The sequence below is a fragment of the Bufo gargarizans genome, chromosome 3, assembly GCF_014858855.1.
Source record: "Bufo gargarizans isolate SCDJY-AF-19 chromosome 3, ASM1485885v1, whole genome shotgun sequence".
Taxonomy (NCBI): domain Eukaryota; kingdom Metazoa; phylum Chordata; class Amphibia; order Anura; family Bufonidae; genus Bufo; species Bufo gargarizans.
Genome location: NC_058082.1, coordinates 341,239,702 through 341,258,588, shown reverse-complemented (window position 1 = coordinate 341,258,588; position 18,887 = coordinate 341,239,702). Strand labels below are relative to the sequence as shown.

Sequence of the window (18,887 nt, the reverse complement as noted above, 5' to 3'; positions counted from 1 at the left end):
ATGAGGGGTATGGTGAGTTCATGTGAGATTTTAGTTTTTGTCACAAGTTAGTGGAATATGAGATTTGGAAAGAAAAAAGAAAAAAAATCTATTTCCGCTAACTTGTGCCACAAAAAATGTCTGAATGGAGCCTTACATGGGGGTGATCAATGACAGGGGTGTGATGAGGGAGTCTATATGGGGTGATCACCACCCTGTCATTGATCACCCCCCTGTAAGGCCCCATTCAGACATCCGTATGTGTTTTGCGGATCCGCGGTGTCTGTGTTTTGCGGATCCACGGATCTGTTGGAGCTTTCCCAACATATATGGCTGAAATGTATGGCTGAATGTGAACAGAGGCTTAGGGTATGTTCACACGGTTTGGATTATGTTGGCAGAAAATGAAATCTGCTGCATATTACAGTAGTAGCAAAGTGGAGGTTTTACCAAAATCACACGCTGCAGAAAAATTTCAAATCTGCAGTTCATCTGTGAATTCATGCTTTGGATTATTTTTTTTGCCATGCATCAGAATGAATGCAGATTTGGGGGAAGTTCACAATTTAGGTCATGTGTAGACGTAATCAGTTCCAGAAGATCCTTAAAAATCAGTATCGGAACGGCGACAGCAAGTCGGAGAAAAGTTGACCAAAATAATTGCTCTATTTTAAAGCCAAACCACAGGCAAGTCTTGTATCACTCACGACTTATATTGAAGGAGTAAATATCACACACAGGTGACTTGTGACACAAAATCCAGCATTGTGACACCATAGACACACAGTACGTGAAATGTCACGAAACTTTCTTGTCATGTGTCACTTTTCACCATGTGGCCCTAGCCTTAGAAGACTTCACCCAAGAGGACAACTCAGGGATGGTCATTTTAGGATTTGTTCTAGTTTAGAGGTGATGGTCTTTAGATGTTCCTCTACGAGCAGGAGCCTGATCAGTGCACCAGAAGTTAATTTCCCGGCCCCCTCCTTATCCCTGCGGCCATTACACACAGCTACGAACCAGTCAGATAATCGGACAAAGTTGCATCTTTGAAAACCGCTCAAGAAGAAAACATCTCAGCGCTCCGGCGTCGTGAACATCTCATTAACCAGGACACAAGCTCCGAGCGCGGGAAAGACTAATATCTATTCATCAAGCTGTGACTGATACACTCGTCCCGCAATCTGAACAATATTTTCCAAAGAGGAAGCTAAACACAATAATTTGGGGCACTTTAGCTCAATTGGCCGCTGGAAAATTATAGTCGTGTCTTCGGGAGTACTAATGGATAAAGGCTCCTAGAAGAAGGCTCAGAGTCGGACAAGAGGTGGATGCTTACTTGTTGACATATATCTGTGCTGTCCAAGGATTCTTCACAAAGCAGGTTAGGAGAACGACTCTTATACAAGGCGTTACAATCAGGGATTACAACCAAAAAAAGGTTTTGGGAATTTTGTTCATTTGTGTCTTCCAATATTTCATGAACCATGTTTACAGTGTGTGGCAGAAAACTCCATATCCACTTGCACATAAATTATGGCTGCCTGGAATCGCCACTAGGGGGAGCTAATTACATATCAATTTATACAAGAGTACTAAAGTTAATGAGCATCTGTCAGCATGATCAACCCTATTAAACCAGGTATAGTTGCAGAGATTTACAGCTTTTTATATTTATGTTAAGTACCTATTTAGAGCAAAAGGGGCTGGCTGTAGCACTAGGAGCACCACTAGCGCAAACCCCCTATGTTCTGAGTACTTCTCTCTCTGCTTTGATTGACAGGGCTAGATATCTCATCCAGCCCTGTGTTCTTGTGCCAGCGCCTAGTCAACTCTTTACGCAGTGGATTAGAAGCCCCTACCCAAGCTTGGGAAGCAGCAGAAGATCCATTGCACAAACACAGAACTGGGTTAGTGACTCGGCGCTTGCTTAGTGGATCAGATGCTTCTACCTGAGCTTGGGAAGCAGCAAATAATCCATTGTGCAAGCACTGAGCTGGCTCTGATGATGAAGAACACAGGGCTAGTTGTGATGTCTAGCCTTGTCAATCAAAGGGGAGAAACACAGAGCACAAGGGCATTGCACTAACAGTGCCCCTAGCACTACAGCCAGCCCCTTAGTGCTCAAAATAGGCGATTTACATAAATATCTCTGCAACTATTCTCCGTAGAGAAAAAATAAATATATAATTTTACTTAGCATGATCAACCCTACTAGGCATTATGAATATTCCCTTTTCTGCTGAAATTTCTGAAAAACCATATCCCGAAGTCTCAGCATATCAAAATGGCTAATTGCAAATTGTAGCATACATGTCGAAGACCTGCTTCCCACCACTGCACATAAGACCACGCATCCATAGCTACCAAGATAGTAGTGCTCACATAATTAATCTACATGACCACCTTCCCCTGTATCTGCGTTTATACCGTTTTTTTGGGGGGTTACGCTCACCCTTTAGGAAGGGAATCTGGCATCAGTTTTATACCCATGTATGACGGCAGCATAAAATGGTGAGAGAGGCCTTGAGTAAAATGTTGGATCACTTACTTTAACTAGACCCCAGTTGTTCTGCTTACATCAGAATTGAGCAGCTCCAGAGCAAGCCGAGCACTGGACTCCACTCAGTACACTGCATGTGCTTGGGAGTCCTCATATTCATGAGCAGCTCCATTCCTATAGCAATCAGTGGCAGGGGAGGAGACATCCGAGAACTCAGAAATATGAGAACTCCTGAGCACGTACAGTGTATTGCGTGGACTCCAGAGCTTGGCATGCGCTGGGGCTGCTCAATGCTCATTTTAGCATAATGACTGGATCAATTGAAGTGACCCAACATGTTCCTCAGGGTCTCTGTGACCAGTTTACGCTGCCCTCAGATGTTCCCTAAAAAATATCAGTCGACCAACCCCTTTAATGTTGTCTTCAACTGTGAGATCTCGGCTAGTGAAGAAGACCTCTGGTTTGGAAATATGTGTATTTTGAGAGAAAATACCTCCTTGTGAGTAACATCATCATGATAGTGTTCAGAACATGAGGCTATGAATTTGGTCTCTTGCCCTGGTGGTGGCTAAAAAGGATAGCAGTTCTTCAGGACCAAAATTGATGGCCTACCCACAATGACGCTTCGTGGTCCATTCAATCAAATGACCTATGTGTCTTCAGAGAGTCAGACCCCCACCAATCTGATATTGATGGCCTAAGGATAGGGCATAATTTCCTGTAGTCCTGTAGAACCCCTTTCCGTCAACCAAAAATGGATCAACAAAAGAAACAGGGTGTAAAAGAAGGAAAATATCACTGACCTCATCCACATTTTCAAAGGCATTGATGACATCATACGGCAAGCAAGACAAGAGGTCAATGACAAACCAGGTCTTCAAGTAGTTCATACGAATCAACTTTGGGTCAGAAATGACCTCCCCAGCAGGTCCAACGAAAGTGGTATGAAAATTAAGTACAATATCCACCAAAAATATCACATCCACGATGCTGTCCACAACCAACCAGGCCACATTGTTCTGTTTCGTTTTGAAGGACACGTTGTAAGGGACCAGAATTGCAGTATAAAACGTTAATATCAAGATAACCCAATCCCAGGTTGTTTTAAAAACACAGTAATGCAGAATGATATGTGGAGGGGTCTTCGGTGCTTCTTGTTTGTATTGCGGAAGAATTTCGGAACCAAGTTGCAACACCTGAAAAATATGGACGGCAGAGTCAAATATGGACGGCAGTCATCACTGCAAGGACATTAATCTAAACAGTCTGATAGACTTGTCTGAATATAGTCTCTACTGCCAGGAACGATGACCAGGGGTGTACTTATATAAGATGCAGAGGTAGAAGTCCATACCAGGCTGAGACTCTAAGGAGGTCCAAAGGCCCCTCTGCCACATGAGAAGGCACCAGTAATATAAATGGCACGTGATCGAGGCCGCCATTGATCATAAAATGATGTCATATTTAGTGATGAGCGGCAGGTGCCATATTCGATTTCGACGAAATTCGCGAATATTCGATAGAATATTCGTTTTATATTCGTCGAAATCGAATATTCGTCATTATTCTTGTTATCGCGATTAATATGCGATTTAAATAATCGAATTTCGATTTTAACTTAAAGGCTACTCTCCTATTGAAATCGCAATTCGATTTTTTCAAGTTATAATAATCGAATTTCGATTTTAACTTAGCACTGCTATATGCCATATTAGGTTAACTAATATGGCATATAGCAGTGCTAAGTTAAAATCGAAATTCGATTATTATAACTTGAAAAAATCGAATTGCGATTTCAACGTAATTCTCAAATCCGACAGTACATTCTAGTATATGGAGTCGTTCCCATGGTGATGGGGACGCTCCATAAGCATGGAATATGGCTTCAATGGCTTGGTAGAATTAGCGAATTGACGAATATATTCGTTATATTCCACAAAACGAATATAACGAATATATTCGTCATATTCCACAAAACGAAGATAACGAAGTATTCTGCATCTTCGTTTTAGCTACCTATTCATCAATTTCGCTAATTCTAGCAATGATATAGGAAAGTTGACTATAGAGACAGCTAAGTATAATTCGCTATGCGATTATATGACTGCTTTTTTTTATAAATAGTATAATTATAATAATTATCAGGTATTATAATTATTCTATTTATTTAAAAAAAAAGCAGTAATATAATCGCATAGCGAATTATACTTAGCTGTCTCTATAGTCAACTTTCCTATATCATTGCTAGAATTAGCGAAATTGATGAATAGGTAGCTAAAACGAAGATGCAGAATACTTCGTTATCTTCGTTTTGTGGAATATGACGAATACATTCGTTATATTCCTTTTGTGGAATATAACGAATATATTCGTCAATTCGCTAATTCTACCAAGCCATTGAAGCCATATTCCATGCTTATGGAGCGTCCCCATCACCAAGGGAACGACTCCATATACTAGAATGTACTGTCGGATTTGAGAATTACGTTGAAATCGCAATTCGATTTTTTCAAGTTATAATAATCGAATTTCGATTTTAACTTAGCACTGCTATATGCCATATTAGTTAACCTAATATGGCATATAGCAGTGCTAAGTTAAAATCGAAATTCGATTATTATAACTTGAAATAATCGAATTGCGATTTCAACGTAATTCTCAAATCCGACAGTACATTCTAGTATATGGAGATGTTCCCATGGTGATGGGGACGCTCCATGAGCATGGAAGTCGGCAGAAGCGGCAACGGGCACTGACTGAAGCAGCCAGGAAGCCAGGAATCCAAAGGACAGGTAAGAACAACTTTAGGGAAGTGGGAAAGAAAAAAATATAACAATAAAAAAAAAAAAAACGAATATTCGAAATATCGAATTTATATCACTATATTCGAAATATTCGCGAATTAGCGAAGTGCCGATATTCGCGAAAAAAATTCGATATTCGAATATTCGCGCTCAACACTAGTCATATTCTAGCGATAGCCATCATTTTATAGGATGGGAATACCCCTTTAAGTTATCTCTTCAATTGGGGTTGTGGGGTGCCACTGCTTATGTCATAGTCAGCATTAACTATGACAATCAAGGGGCTAAACAGCCACAAATGGAATTTGTCCTGTAAATGTATGGCATAGTACAGGAATGGGGTTAAATTTTTTTCACATTTTAATTAACACTAGGGGGTGTTTTATTTTTCTTCTAGGTAGTCTCTCGGTAGTTCTTCTGGTACCTCACAAATGGCATCAAGACATCTTTACTTTTCTCAATAATGTTTTCCTTAAAGGGTTGGAAAACCCCCTACTTGGCTGGACCTGTAAAAGAAAGTTGACTTACCTGCTTCCCGGCGATGGCTCCCCGCTCCTTCTCCTCCAGGCCTGTCATGCTTCTTTGGGCTCCTTCAATGTCAACATTTGGTTTGATATCGCTGCAGCCAATCACAGGCCACCGTGGAGACCGGATCCCCTTCCATCATGACAAACGGTCATATGACACAAGGAGATCCGGTCTCCACAGTGGCCATTGATTGGCTGCAACGATGTCAAACTGGATGTTGACATCGAGGGAGCCCAGAGAAGCATCGTAGGCCGGGAGGAGAAGAAACGGTGAGCCTACACCAGAAAGCAGGTAAGACATCTTTCCTTTACAGGTCCGTCCAAGTGTGTGTGTGTTGCCAAAAAAAGATACATTTTTGCACAGCCCTGAGTTAACCTGAGTTAATCTGTCAATGATTGCCAAAAGATCTGTTATTACCTTATAATAACATCTTTCATTAATGTCCCCTGTCCCTTTCCACTAATCCCTTAAAAGACCGTTGCTAGGGCTCGTCTGTCTCAGGCTCATTGTAAACAGAAGACAGAAGGACGGTCCTTCACACTGCATGTCTACATTTGGCTTCAGAGTGAGGAGGCGTGTCTCTCAGTAATCCAATCTGATTGGCTGGCAGGAAGCTGCTGGCTACAGCAAGTGTGTATGGGAAGTGAGGGAAGGCAGTTTTGGCCTAAGAGAACTGGCAGGGGAGACATCTTGAGAAGATCCTCATATTGTAGGATTCAAAACAGCCATAACTAAGGGAAAATCTCAAGGAAAACAGTGGTATGTGAAGAAACTAAAGATTACTTTATGCATAATGCAGCAGCAGTAACATATGCTAAAATTGATAGATTTTTTTTGTTGCTAAAAACATGACAGTTACACTTTAAAGAGGACATGTATCCTCTCCTGACATGTCTGTTTTAGCACAACCTGCACCCCCCTCATAATAATAATAATTCTGGAGCCTCTATTCATATGAATGTATGTTTTGCTATTCCTTTAAAGGCTATGCACACCATTGGTGGATTTTTTTTATTTATTATTGCAATGTACTCATTTTTTTCCAAAGAATATTTTTTTCCATTGGTCTTTTAAAAAATATTTAGCCATTTTCCCTGCACAGCTTTGAGTTTATCTAGTAGCTGGTTCTGAATTTTCTTTGTTCCGTCAGGCAGCTCAGCTGATGGCTCCTGATCTCTGGTCTCTGACCTTAAAAACACTAATTATAGCTCAGTTCTCATCTTACTGATAATAATGTGCGTTAAAAAATTGTTTATGACTTTTTAGTAATTTACAGATAAGGGTTATTAGATGACCGGCACAAAGTAAAAGTAAAAAGTACGATTCACACAACTAGACAAACAGTTAACACTTTGTGACAGAACGGCTAAATATTTTTTTATAAAGACCAATTGAAAAAATATTTTTGGGGCCAAAATGACAAAAATGCAATAATAAAAAAGGTGTACATAGCCTTTAATATTTGTGCTAGAAGTTTAATAATACATTGCTAGCAGTTTGCAATAAAGGTCCAGATGGGTGCTACGAGTTGGAGGCGTGTCCCTGCAGTCTGACATGATCCACTCAGTGATGCTAGTGGCAGCCTGTGCAGGGACATGCCCCCAACTGGTAACACACAGCTGGACCTCTATTGCAAACTGCTAAGAATTCATTCATAAACTTATAGCAGGAATAATAAAGGAATCTAAATACATAAAATCATAAGAACAGACGCTCTAGAATTGTTATTACATGGGGAATGCAAGTAGTTACTAAAAGAGACATGTCAGAAGAGGGGACAGGTCCTCTTTAACGCAGAACAAAATACTAAAGAAAAACATAAAAAATCACTCTAAAATCTATAGTGTCATTTTCCTTACACTAAAGGAGAAATTGTTCTATAGTTTACTGTGTATCTCCGGCAGTAATCACTCCATTAGTGATTCATCAACTGAACATATCCTTATTCTGCTGCTCTGACTTTCTAATACGTGATTCGTGATTCATGGCATTTTACATGCCCCAGTATAAAAATATATCACATAGTGTATGACAAGCATCGCTGGGGGGGGTTCAATAGTGAACTATCAAAGCTTATGTGTGGGCTTCAGGGGATTAATATCTCATCAATATCCCATTCATCTGTATAATGAGGTAATCTATTAAGCACAGGGTGCTATATCCCCGGACATGATGTCATTAAACCTACCTACGGTAAATACAAGGTGAGGTCTGGGGTCACCATAATTCAAATAGAAATAATAGATGTGCATTATAAAACACAATATAAACACTCGAGCAGCTCTCCCCCATCTTTTTCTCAGCAAACGTCCTATAAAAAGGGTTGTCTGCAGAGGAACCTGTCAGCAAGTGTTCAATTTCCCTGCAGCGCCACCCCAGGGGAAATGAAGCATTACAAAATGGCCACTGAAAGCAATGGGCTGCCTGTAATATGCATGGACGCACTGGGTCCTCCAAAGAGAGACACTCTATCCAGTCGCTGTCTGACAATTTGCAGATTTTGCACTTTAGTCACTGTTCCCGTTTAGCACTGCTCAGTGAATATGTAGTTACACCAAAAGTCAAACTAGCTATTTTAATGGGGCTGGACAGGGTTAGAAAAACACGGCTGCTCTTTTCCAGAAACAGTACCTCGCTGCCACCACCGTCCACCGATTGTATATGGTAGTGCAGCTCCGTTCCATTTAATGAAATGTAGCATGAGTTGCAATGCCACACACAACCTAGGTGTGGCGCTGTTGTTAAAAGAAATATAACCATCTACAAACCATTTAATGAATATTAATGCTCAGAGATTTTTAATTAAAATGAAAAAGTTAATTCTAAACCTGTCCATACACATTAGATGAATGTCAGGCATGCTGAAAATTGTAGTTTTGCAACAGCTGGAGGGCTGCAGGTTGGGCATCGCTGCTTTAAAGGGAAAATGACCCAATCAGAGGTGTCTGGAGGCAGCTTATTCCCTTCACTCTATTAAGATGCATACTCAGTCGAAAGTCGGTGTATATCTACCCTTAAAGGAGTTTTCTGGGACTACAATAGTATTGAACAGGTATGCTCCTGTAGTCGTTTATCTCATGTCATGCTTTTTATTCAGTTTGGACTCTCCTGACCTATTTTCACCATTTAAGCCAACCCCTCTGGTTTGTTTCCATCCTGTATGTAGCACTTCCTGTTACTATATCCAACCAAACCCATGATGCACTTCTTCTTCCTCTGCCACAGCTCCAGTCCCGCCCCTAACAATGCCCAGCTGGTTTAAAGCTCCTCCCAACCAGCTAGTGACATAGACACTTCCCTATCACTGCCCTTAATAACACCCAGCTAGTTTATAGCTCCTCCTAACCCGCTAGTTACATAGACACTCCCCTATCACTGCCCCGCCCATGGACATAGCATCACAGGAAATAAGAAAGAGCTGCATGGACATGGTCATGTGACCGCAGCCCAGACCGGGAGAGAGGAGCAATAAAGAGAAAAGAAATACATTACAGAATTACAGCGACTGTGGTTTTCAGCTGGGTAACTGGAATCCAGAAATGGTGCTGCTTCAGGAAGGCATAGCTTGCTGGAGATCATATTGTTTAAAGTTGTATGGGCTGGATTTTTTTGTGGACTGGGAGACAGGTTGGTAGTGGGAGTCTCTCAGTCCACACTACTAGTTCACTACAGTTATTCCCTTTAGGGCTAAAAAAGCAAAAAAGATAGAGCATGTCCTATGTTTGTCAGTAAAACTCGGCTCTGTGGCCCCATTCAAGTCTATGGATCCGCAAAAAACGGAATGCATATGGAGCACATTCCGTATGCAAGCCATTTTTTGTAGACAGACTGAACTGTCCGTAAAAAAAAAAAAAGGATCCTCATTTTTTCGCACCGCAAAAAAACATACAGCTGTCTGAATGAGCCCTTAACCTGAGGTGATCGCAGGTGAGCCCTGCTGAGATAATATCACAGAGGGATAAACAACCCTCTGTGTATGACTTATGAGAATTTGGAAAAGGAAGCCTGCAGAGGCTCTGTGTGGTCCCAGCCAGGAGGACTGAGGGGTCACAAGGCTGTGTGAAAGCCTGAGTTCTGGGGGGGCCCAGTGACGCCTGAGGAAAGAGGTGTTGCACGGTCAGAGTCGGGAGGACTCTTGGAACATATTCCCCCAAGGTACTAGTGTGGTCACAGCCAGGAGGCTGCCGGACTGTATGGCTAAGTGAAGCTGGATCTTAACCCCTGTGTGAACTGCATCTTAGAGGTGAGTTAGGGAGACCTATGTATTAGTTAGAGCCTAGACGGGCAGGTGTTTGTTTTGGTTGATGTTTATGTTTGTGCTGGTGCTGAAGTGCCAAAGTGAAGCACCATTTGGACTTTAACCCCATTGTCTGAGGAGAAATCGGTTATTGCCGACCCCCTGTGAGAGAGCGATCCCTTACACAACCTTAAAACAGGATTATTTTAAAGGATGTTGATGCAAACCAGAAAATCCCTTTAAAGGGGTCGTCTCACTTCATCAAATGGCATTTATCATGTAAAGTTAATACAAGGCAGTTACTAATGTATTGTTATTATCCATATTTCCTCCTTCGCTGGCTGAATTCATTTTTCCAACACATTATACACTGCTCGTTTCCATGGTTACGACCACCCTGCAATCCAGCATTGGTGGTCATGCTTGCCCCCTATAGGAAAAAGGGACGGCCTCACTGTTAGCCAGGACTGTGGGAGCATGCATAGGCTGGACTGCATGGTGGTCGTAAAAATGGAAACGAGCAGTGTATAATGTGATGGAAAAATGAATCCAGCCAGCAAAGGAGTAAACACTATACATTAGTAAGTGCCTTGTATTACCTTTCTGTACATGATAAAGGTCATTTGATGAAGTGAGACAACCCCTTTAAGAGAGACTGTCAATATTTTATCAGTGGTGATCCAATCTCAGCGCGATGAAGGACGCTTCTACTATTTTCTGTCACACGTAATATCAGGAGGAGGACCTGCTGGCAGACTCCTCTGGCTCCACTAATCACATTGGAACATTACTTGGGCCATGGGTCCATCAAACATGGCCAATGAACTTGCAGTGAGGTCCCACTAGGTTGTAGGCTGACCCCACAAATACAGCTGGATATGTTGACATCAGTCTGACGTGTTTGGCCTGAATCTATCCTCCCTGTTGATGCTTGGACCTCCCATGTGTAGTCATCTCTCCATTAAAGATGTTGTGCCACCATTACTAGGACTTGTCTATTTTCCCGAAACCCTATTTATGACTCGATGGAGTACCTTTGAGTCCTGCCTTACAATCACTGCTCTACATCAATCAGCCTACCACCGAGGAGCTGCAGTACAGCGACGGAGCTCCTACAGACATGTCCACTGGTGATTAATTGCTGGGGCTGCAATATCTCATGTACTTACCACCCCCTTGTCTGCAGATCCCTCTGTACATCTCTGCCCCTAGATTCATTATAATATAACTGGTACAGTTTGAGGGATGAAGGGCCATTAATAACCCTCCTTTTATCTGGAAAGTGGCACGTATGAACAGCGGCCTAGTGAAGTGTGTCTTCAGCATGCAAATGAATTCTAATCGACAACTGAGAAGAACAAGTAATTCTCAAGAAGGTGTCGAGTCTACAGCTCAGGACGCGGCTGCTGCCTCCATCCCCACCTTCTACCAATACATGTATATTACTAAGGCCTGACATTTATACGCCGGGCATCGCTTTAAATTAAAATCCTGGGTATAAAGTGGATGGAACTGCAGCCAGCGGAGCGTTCCCCCCGAAAATACGAGATGAAATTGAAATTTTTATGCTTGTATAGCCATTCGTATTAATCCATGCATCTGGATTACTGATTTGTTTTTATAATAACTTGATCAGGTTTGACATTTGTTTAACTCCTCTTGTACGTTTCCGTTCCGTTTTTTGCGTTCCGTATACATACCGTATACGGAACCATTCATTTCAATGGATCCGCAAAAAAAACTGAAGGTACTCCGTATGCCTTCCGTTTCCGTATTTCCGTTCTGTTCAAAGATAGAACATGTCCTATTATTGTCCGCATAACGGACAAGGATAGTACTGTTCTATTAGGGGCCAGATGTTCCGTTCCGCAAAAAACAGAATGCACATCCGTTTTTTTTCGCGGATCTGTTTTTTGCGGACCGCAAAATACTGAAAAAGACATACAGTCGTGTGCAAGAGGCCTTAGGAGAATAGTAACAACCTGTGGTCAATTAAGAGGGCCTTCATGCGACCGTAACCCCTTTAACTCTTGCTATTACACCTTGAAGTTGTAGCAGACTAAGGGCTCATGCACACGACCGTATGTATTTTGCGGTCCACAAAAAACGGATCCGCAAAAAATATGGATGATGTTCGTGTACTTCCGTGTCCGTGCTGGCCCCTTATGGCTCATGCACACAAACGTATTTTCTTTCCGTGTCCATTCCGTTTTTTTTTTTTTGCGGACCTTATGCAGAACTATTCATTTCAATGGGTCCGCAAAATAAAAAATGGAAGTTAGGTCTCATGCACACTGCCGTTGTTCACGGCCGTGTGCGGGCCGTGGAACCGCGGCCTGGATCCCTCCTGAGAGCAGGAGCGCACGGCGTCACTGGTTGCTATGACGCCGTGCGCTCCCTGCTGCCGGCACAGTACAGTAATACACTGGTATAGATCATACCAGTGTATTACTGTATTGCGGCGGCAGCAGGGAGCGCACGGCGTCATAGCAACCAGTGACGCCGTGCGCTCCTGCTCTCAGGAGGGATCCAGGCCGCGGTTCCACGGCCCGCACACGGCCGTGAACAACGGCAGTGTGCATGAGGCCTTACTCCGTGTGCATTCTGTTTCCATATGTTCGTTCTGCAAAAGAATAGAACATGTTCTATGATTGTCCACATTACGGACAAGGATAGGACTGTTCTATTAGGAGCCAGCTGTTCTGTTCCGCGGACAGCAAAATACATGTTATGTGTTATTGAGCCCTAATAGAACAGTCCTATCCTTGTCCGTAATACAGACAATAATAAGACATGCTCTATTTTTTTTGAGAGACAGACATACGGAAACGGAATGCACACGAAGTAACTTCCGTTTTTTTTTTGTGGACCCATTGAAATGAATAGTTCCGCATACGATCTGCAAAAAAAAAACGGAACCGACATGGAAAGATAATACGTTCGTGAGCATAAGTCCTTAGTGGGGGTTTTAAGGATGGTAGGAGGGGGTATAGGGGCAATATTTACTGATATTAAAAAACAACATAATCTTTTTTTTTTAAGTGGTGGTCCCACAAAAAATATTCTACAGTTTTCAAACCAGCACCTGGATCTGAATACTTTTGTAACTGCATGTAATTAAAAATTTTGTATAGTCACTGAGTTATTCAATAAAATATATCTATAGCGCCACCTGCTGTTTATTCTTTTTCTTATTTCTTTGTCCGGCTCACTGAGATGGCCGCACATGCTTAGTTTCATCCACTGCCTCCTGAGCTGTGATAGGGAGAGTATGGACACGCCCCCTTAGCGGCAGCAGAAAGGACCCCCCCTTGAGCCTTGAGTTGCCAGCTTAATGTAAATCTAGCAGAGCAATGGATCCATGTGAGGTGCAGGGCTGGTTCTAACTTTGTTAGAAAGAGGTTGCCATGTACTACATGATGTCTGATTTCCATTTTTGTTACATTAATCATGGGATAGCCCCTTTAAGGTATCTGGAATTGTGGTCATGCTTAAGAGCTTTCAAAGAACCATGAGCCTTGGGATTTATCATTGCACCAGAGGCAGCCATATTTGTGGTCAAACCAATATTCCTTCAATCAATTCACTGCCATCTACAGGCCCACCGTAAGCTATCCTGTAGAGACTTCTCAAGCTTCCAGTGAACTGATGGACCACAAGACTAGGTCAGGTAGCTCCACATGAAGGTGCACACATTAAGCTACATATTACCTCAGCGAGCCGGGAATGCTTATGTACATTCTCCCCTTTATGGACGGTGGGAGCCAACTGCTGCAAGACCCCTCTGCTGCTGGTCAGAGCCCTTGTCAGGCGCGCTAGCTTCCCCCAACCTGCAAAAACAAAAATGACAAACGTGATCCTATATAGCAACAATTCTTCAGACAAGTGAAGGCCAACTGGTAATACAAGCCCCAATATGGCAGGCCAGGGATGGACAACCCAATGCCCAAGCCAAATGCAGGCCCTTAAAACACAATGGCTTACTTTGAATGTACCCTTGACCAGGGAAACATCTTCAGCATGGCTGACGGTTGCCAGTGACTAAAGAGTTATTTATTCCAGGGTGATTTGAACCACCATCGGCCTCCGTGTGTTTATTACACTAGTGGTTTTCGTTAGCTCTGTAGCATTAGGTCACCAAAGAAACCAATCCCCAAAAGGATTAATAAATATATTCTATGATATCAGTAATGATTTTGTAATACTACTTCATTTAAGGGATGTTTTTATGGTAGTATTATCGAGTCAAATATGCAATTATATGAATTTGGGTAAAAAAAAAAAAATGGATTTTGACTCACAGATTTGCAAGAGATTTTAAGAAATCTTATGCGAAAAGAGTGTGCAGTGAATGGGATTAGTGTACAAACCAGTGTAGTTCCAGTGCCTGGTTCTGGTGCCTAAGCTCCTGTAAACAGCTCATGTGGTTGCATCTTGGCGCAACTAGGGCATTGCCATTGCACCTCAATGACCTTGAGGCTTTGCTCATCTTCTTTCCTGGCCGCATCCCCACCACTTTGATTGAAAGGGCAGGGCAGTATAGACCTACTCATGCCTGTCCCTGAAGTCTCACGGCTATGCGTTCAGCGCAAAAGCAGTACATGGATAGGTTCCATCTTTCCGGCAATCTTCATCCCTGTACTGTGGATGTGCCAAACGCACTGCCATAATGTCATGGACATACCGAGACATACGGATGTCCCGGCGACAGTGAGTGGCAGGAGATCTGTGAGACCGGAAACACGTGGTTCGATCTGACAGGTTTTCATTGTGGATCAATAGGTGTCTGTGTTGTTTCTGGTAATGGCCACACCCCTTGCCTCAGGTGTTGCTAATGTGGTCATTTAACCTTCCTTATTTATAGTTGCTTCTCCCACTATGCTGTGCGGTTTATAGCTTCTGTGCCTGTGGATTGTTTGTGGTTGGACCTCGGCTGAGTTCCTGGTGCTTCCATAGCCCCTTTGAAGTTATGTCTTTCCTTTCCCTTTTGTATTTTGATTGGGTTCTGTGTTTTGCATTTCCCTATTGTTTGTATTAGGCCTGTTCATCCTTCCTTTTGGAGGAACAGGTAGTCTCGTTGCTGCCATTAATACCAGGGTGCTATAGGGCTAGATAGGACTCTAGGTATTCCTGCGTATGAACTCACCTACTTGGGGTCTGTTCAGTCAGGATTTTGGTTAGGGTTTTCACTATGATGTGTACATCTTCCTTCCCTAGTTCTCAGGCCTGATTCCCTGTTCCCCCCTTCCCTCCTAACCTTGTGTGGTGTTTCCCTCCCACACGTAACATTATAAACCGCCAAAATTGTCATCATTTGTTTGTTTGTGTGCAGCCATGGATCCTATTGCTGCATTGGCAGGTCAGCTGCAAGGGCTCTCTTTGGAGGTAGCTGACCTCCGCAAGACTGTCTCGCAGATGCAGAGATCACAGGCTGTTGGTCCTGGTGGTAGTGGTGGAGACCAGGCCTATCTGGAGCCTAAAGTTGCCCTTGCAGACAGATGTTCTGGGGGACGTGATAATTTCATATTGTTTAGGGAGGCGTGCAAACTGTATTTTAGGCTACGTCCACACTCATCTGGGGATGAGAAACAGTGAGATGGCGTGGTTATTTCCTTGCGCAGTCATGGGCTTTTTCTCTGCCGACCGTATCGCAGTCTCTCCGCAGTCTCTTCGAATTTTTCGAAGCTTTGGGTCTTATCTATGATGATTAGGATTGGACCTCTCTAGCCGAAACCAAGCTGCACCTTTATCAGGGTGATCGTTCCACTGAGATTTATTGCTCTGAGTTTAGGAGGTGGGCTACGGATACAGCGTGGAACGATTCTGCCCTCCGTAGCCAGTTTTGTCAAGGGTTACCAGAGACGCTGAAGGACGCTTTGGCCTTTTATGAAACCCCAGCGTCTCTGGAGGCTGCCATGTCTCTTGCTATGCGCATTGATAGACACCTGAGAGAGAGAGATCTAGGGGCCCCCACTCTCCCGTTCTCCTCTGATACTTTGGGTGAAGCTACTCCTGGGTTTATGCGTGGGGACGAACCCATGCAATTAGGGGGAGCTACCCCTGCATCCGCTTTTAAGTATACTGGCAATAGGAAGGGAGTGTGATTTTTCTGCGGACAGAAGGGACATTTTATCAGAGTATGTCCATGAATTCAACGGCAAAAAGAAAAAAAAAGAGACATTTAATTCTCATATGACTCTTGGAGGGGTGAGAGGAGAGTCAGAAAATGTGCATTTGTCTTTGACTGGTAGTACCTGATTTCTCCTGACTGCTGAGGTGGCACTAGAATCAAAAACTGTGGGGATTGAGTTATTTATCAAAAGTGGGCCGGGGTGAACCTGATTGATGCTCAGTTCGTCTGTATGCACGTGTTGTCACCGAGTGCATTAGAAAAAAACATTTCAGTTTTTGCTATTGATTCTGCACCTCTAACTCAGAAGTATTTATCCCAAGTGGTGCATGATATAAGATTAAGAGTGGGTGACTTTCATCAAGAATTTATCTTGTGTTTTGTGTTGGAGGTTGTCCCTGATCCGGTCGTTCTGGGTTTACTGTGGTTAAGCAAGCACAATCCAACCATCGATTGGCAAGCTAGACAGATTCTGGATTGGGGTGATTATTGCATTGACAATTGTCTGAATACATCTTTTTCTGTTTCAACTACTAAGACATTACCCTCTTTTATATCTGATTTCGCCGATGTATTTTCTAAGAGTGGATGACAGGATTTACCTCCACATCGGGAATATGATTGTCCTATCAACCTTATTCCCGGAGCTAAGTTGCCAAAATCTAGATTGTATAACCTTTCTGGACCTGAAAGAATGGCCATAAGAGAGAGTATATTGCAGAGAGTTTGGCTAAAGGACACATAAGACCTTCCAAATCTCAAGTGGCAGCAGGGTTCTTTTTTGTTTAAAAAAAAGGACAGAGGTCTTCGGCCATGTCTGGACTTCCGTGAACTCAATCGGATTACTGTCTGTGATCCTTACCTTCTTCCTTTGATTCCTGATTTGTTTAACCAGATTGTTGGTGCCAAGGTGTTCTCCAAGTTGGACTTAAGGGGGAGCATATAATCTGGTTAGGATCAAAGAAGGGGATGAATGGAAGATGGATTTTAATACCCCTGAGGGGCACTTTGAGAACCTGGTCATGCCTTTTGGGTTGACCAATGCTCCTGTGGTTTTCCAGCATTTTGTGAATAACATTTTTTATCACCTCGTGTGGAGGTTTTCAGTCGTGTATTTGGATGACATTCTGATTTATTCTCCAGACGTGGAGACTCACCAGGATCACGTTAGACAGATGTTACAGATCCTAGGAGATAATAAATTGTACACAAAATTAGAGAAGTGTGTTTTTGCTGTCCATGAGGTGCAGTTTTTGGGCTAGCTGCTGTCATCTTCAGGTTTTCAAATGGATCCAGATAAAGTCTGTGCTGTATTGGACTGGGATCGACCCGAAAATCTGAAGGTTCTTATGAGGTTTTTGGGGTTCACCAACTATTACCAAAAATGTATTCAGAACTATTCGACAATAGTAAAACCCTTAACTGACATGACTAAGAAAGGGACGGATGTCTCAGTGTGGTCTGATTCGGCATTGCGAGCCTTTTCTGCAATTAAAGCATGCTTCTCTTCTGCTCCCGTATTGGTGCAGCCGGATGTATCACAACCTTTCATTGTGGAAGTGGACGTGTTTGAAGTGGGGGTAGGGGCAGTTTTATCTCAGGGCCCGTCACCTGGTAAATGGCATCCATGTGCCTTTTTCTCTAAAAAACTCTCTTCCGCAGAGAGAAATTATGATGTGGGTAACATTGAGTTACTGGCCATCAACTTGGCTTTTCAGGAATGGCGTCATTGGTTGGAAGGGTCGATTCATCCGATCATGGTGTTCACAAATCACAAGAACCTGTCTTACCTGGAGTCGACTAAATGACTAAACCCAAGGCAGGCCAGATGGTCTTTGTTTTTCACCAGGTTCAATTTCACTGTCACCTATTGTCCTAGGGTTAAGAATGTCAAGGCAGATGCCTTGTCAAGTAGTTTTCCTGGAGGTGGTGATTTTGAAAATCCAAGTCCTATACTGTCGGAAGGGGTGGTGATATCCGCTCTTTACCCTGACCTAGAGGTGAAGGTGTTAGAGGCCCAGGGAGACTCACCGGATTCTTGTCCTTATGGGAAACAGTTTGTGCCATTGGAATTGCATTACAAGGTGTTTGAAGAACATCACTGTACGGTACTTATGGGACACCCTGGGAGCAGATCCACTGCCAGCCTCATCTCTCATAGATTCCTGTGGCCTAGGTTCCGTAAGTGTGTTGAGGACTATGTGTCAGCCTGTAGTACCTGTGCACGCGCTAAGGTGACACATACTCGGCCTTCCGGATCTCTACTTCCGTTGCCCATCCCGTCCAGACCATGGACTCACTTATCCATTGTTTTTTTTCACTGATCTACCTACTTACTTGAGATGTTTTGTCTCTGAGAACCAGGATGAGTGGTCTTCGTTTTTGTCTTCAGCAGAGTTTGCCATAAATAATCATAGACAGGAGTCCACTGGGAAGTCACCGTTTTTTGGGGCATATGGGTTTCACCCACAGTTTGGCACATTTTCTGGTTCAGATACTTCTGGTATCCCTGAGGAGGAACATTTTTTGTCATCATTGTCACCTATATGGCGGAAAATTCAGGATAATATGATAAATATGGGTAACAAGTATAAACGTGTAGCTGACAGGAAACATATGAATGGTCCGGACCTAAGAGTGGGTGATTCTGTGTGGCTGTCCACAAGAAACATTAAGTTGAAGGTACCTTCTTGGAAGTTGGGTCCA

At 43.0% G+C, this 18,887-nt stretch overlaps 1 protein-coding gene across 1 annotated transcript in view; it reads right to left on the bottom strand.

Annotated features, from left to right (window-relative positions):
• The window catches only part of KCNH1 (potassium voltage-gated channel subfamily H member 1), a 386,448-nt gene that overhangs the window by 323,360 nt on the left and 44,201 nt on the right, over nucleotides 1-18,887 (bottom strand). The window contains exons 5-6 of the mRNA XM_044286155.1: nucleotides 13,763-13,881; nucleotides 3,286-3,678 (exon numbers count right to left, since the gene is read on the bottom strand). Coding sequence (XP_044142090.1) covers nucleotides 3,286-3,678; nucleotides 13,763-13,881 — 512 coding nt within the window. The remainder of the gene's footprint in view (nucleotides 1-3,285; nucleotides 3,679-13,762; nucleotides 13,882-18,887) is intronic.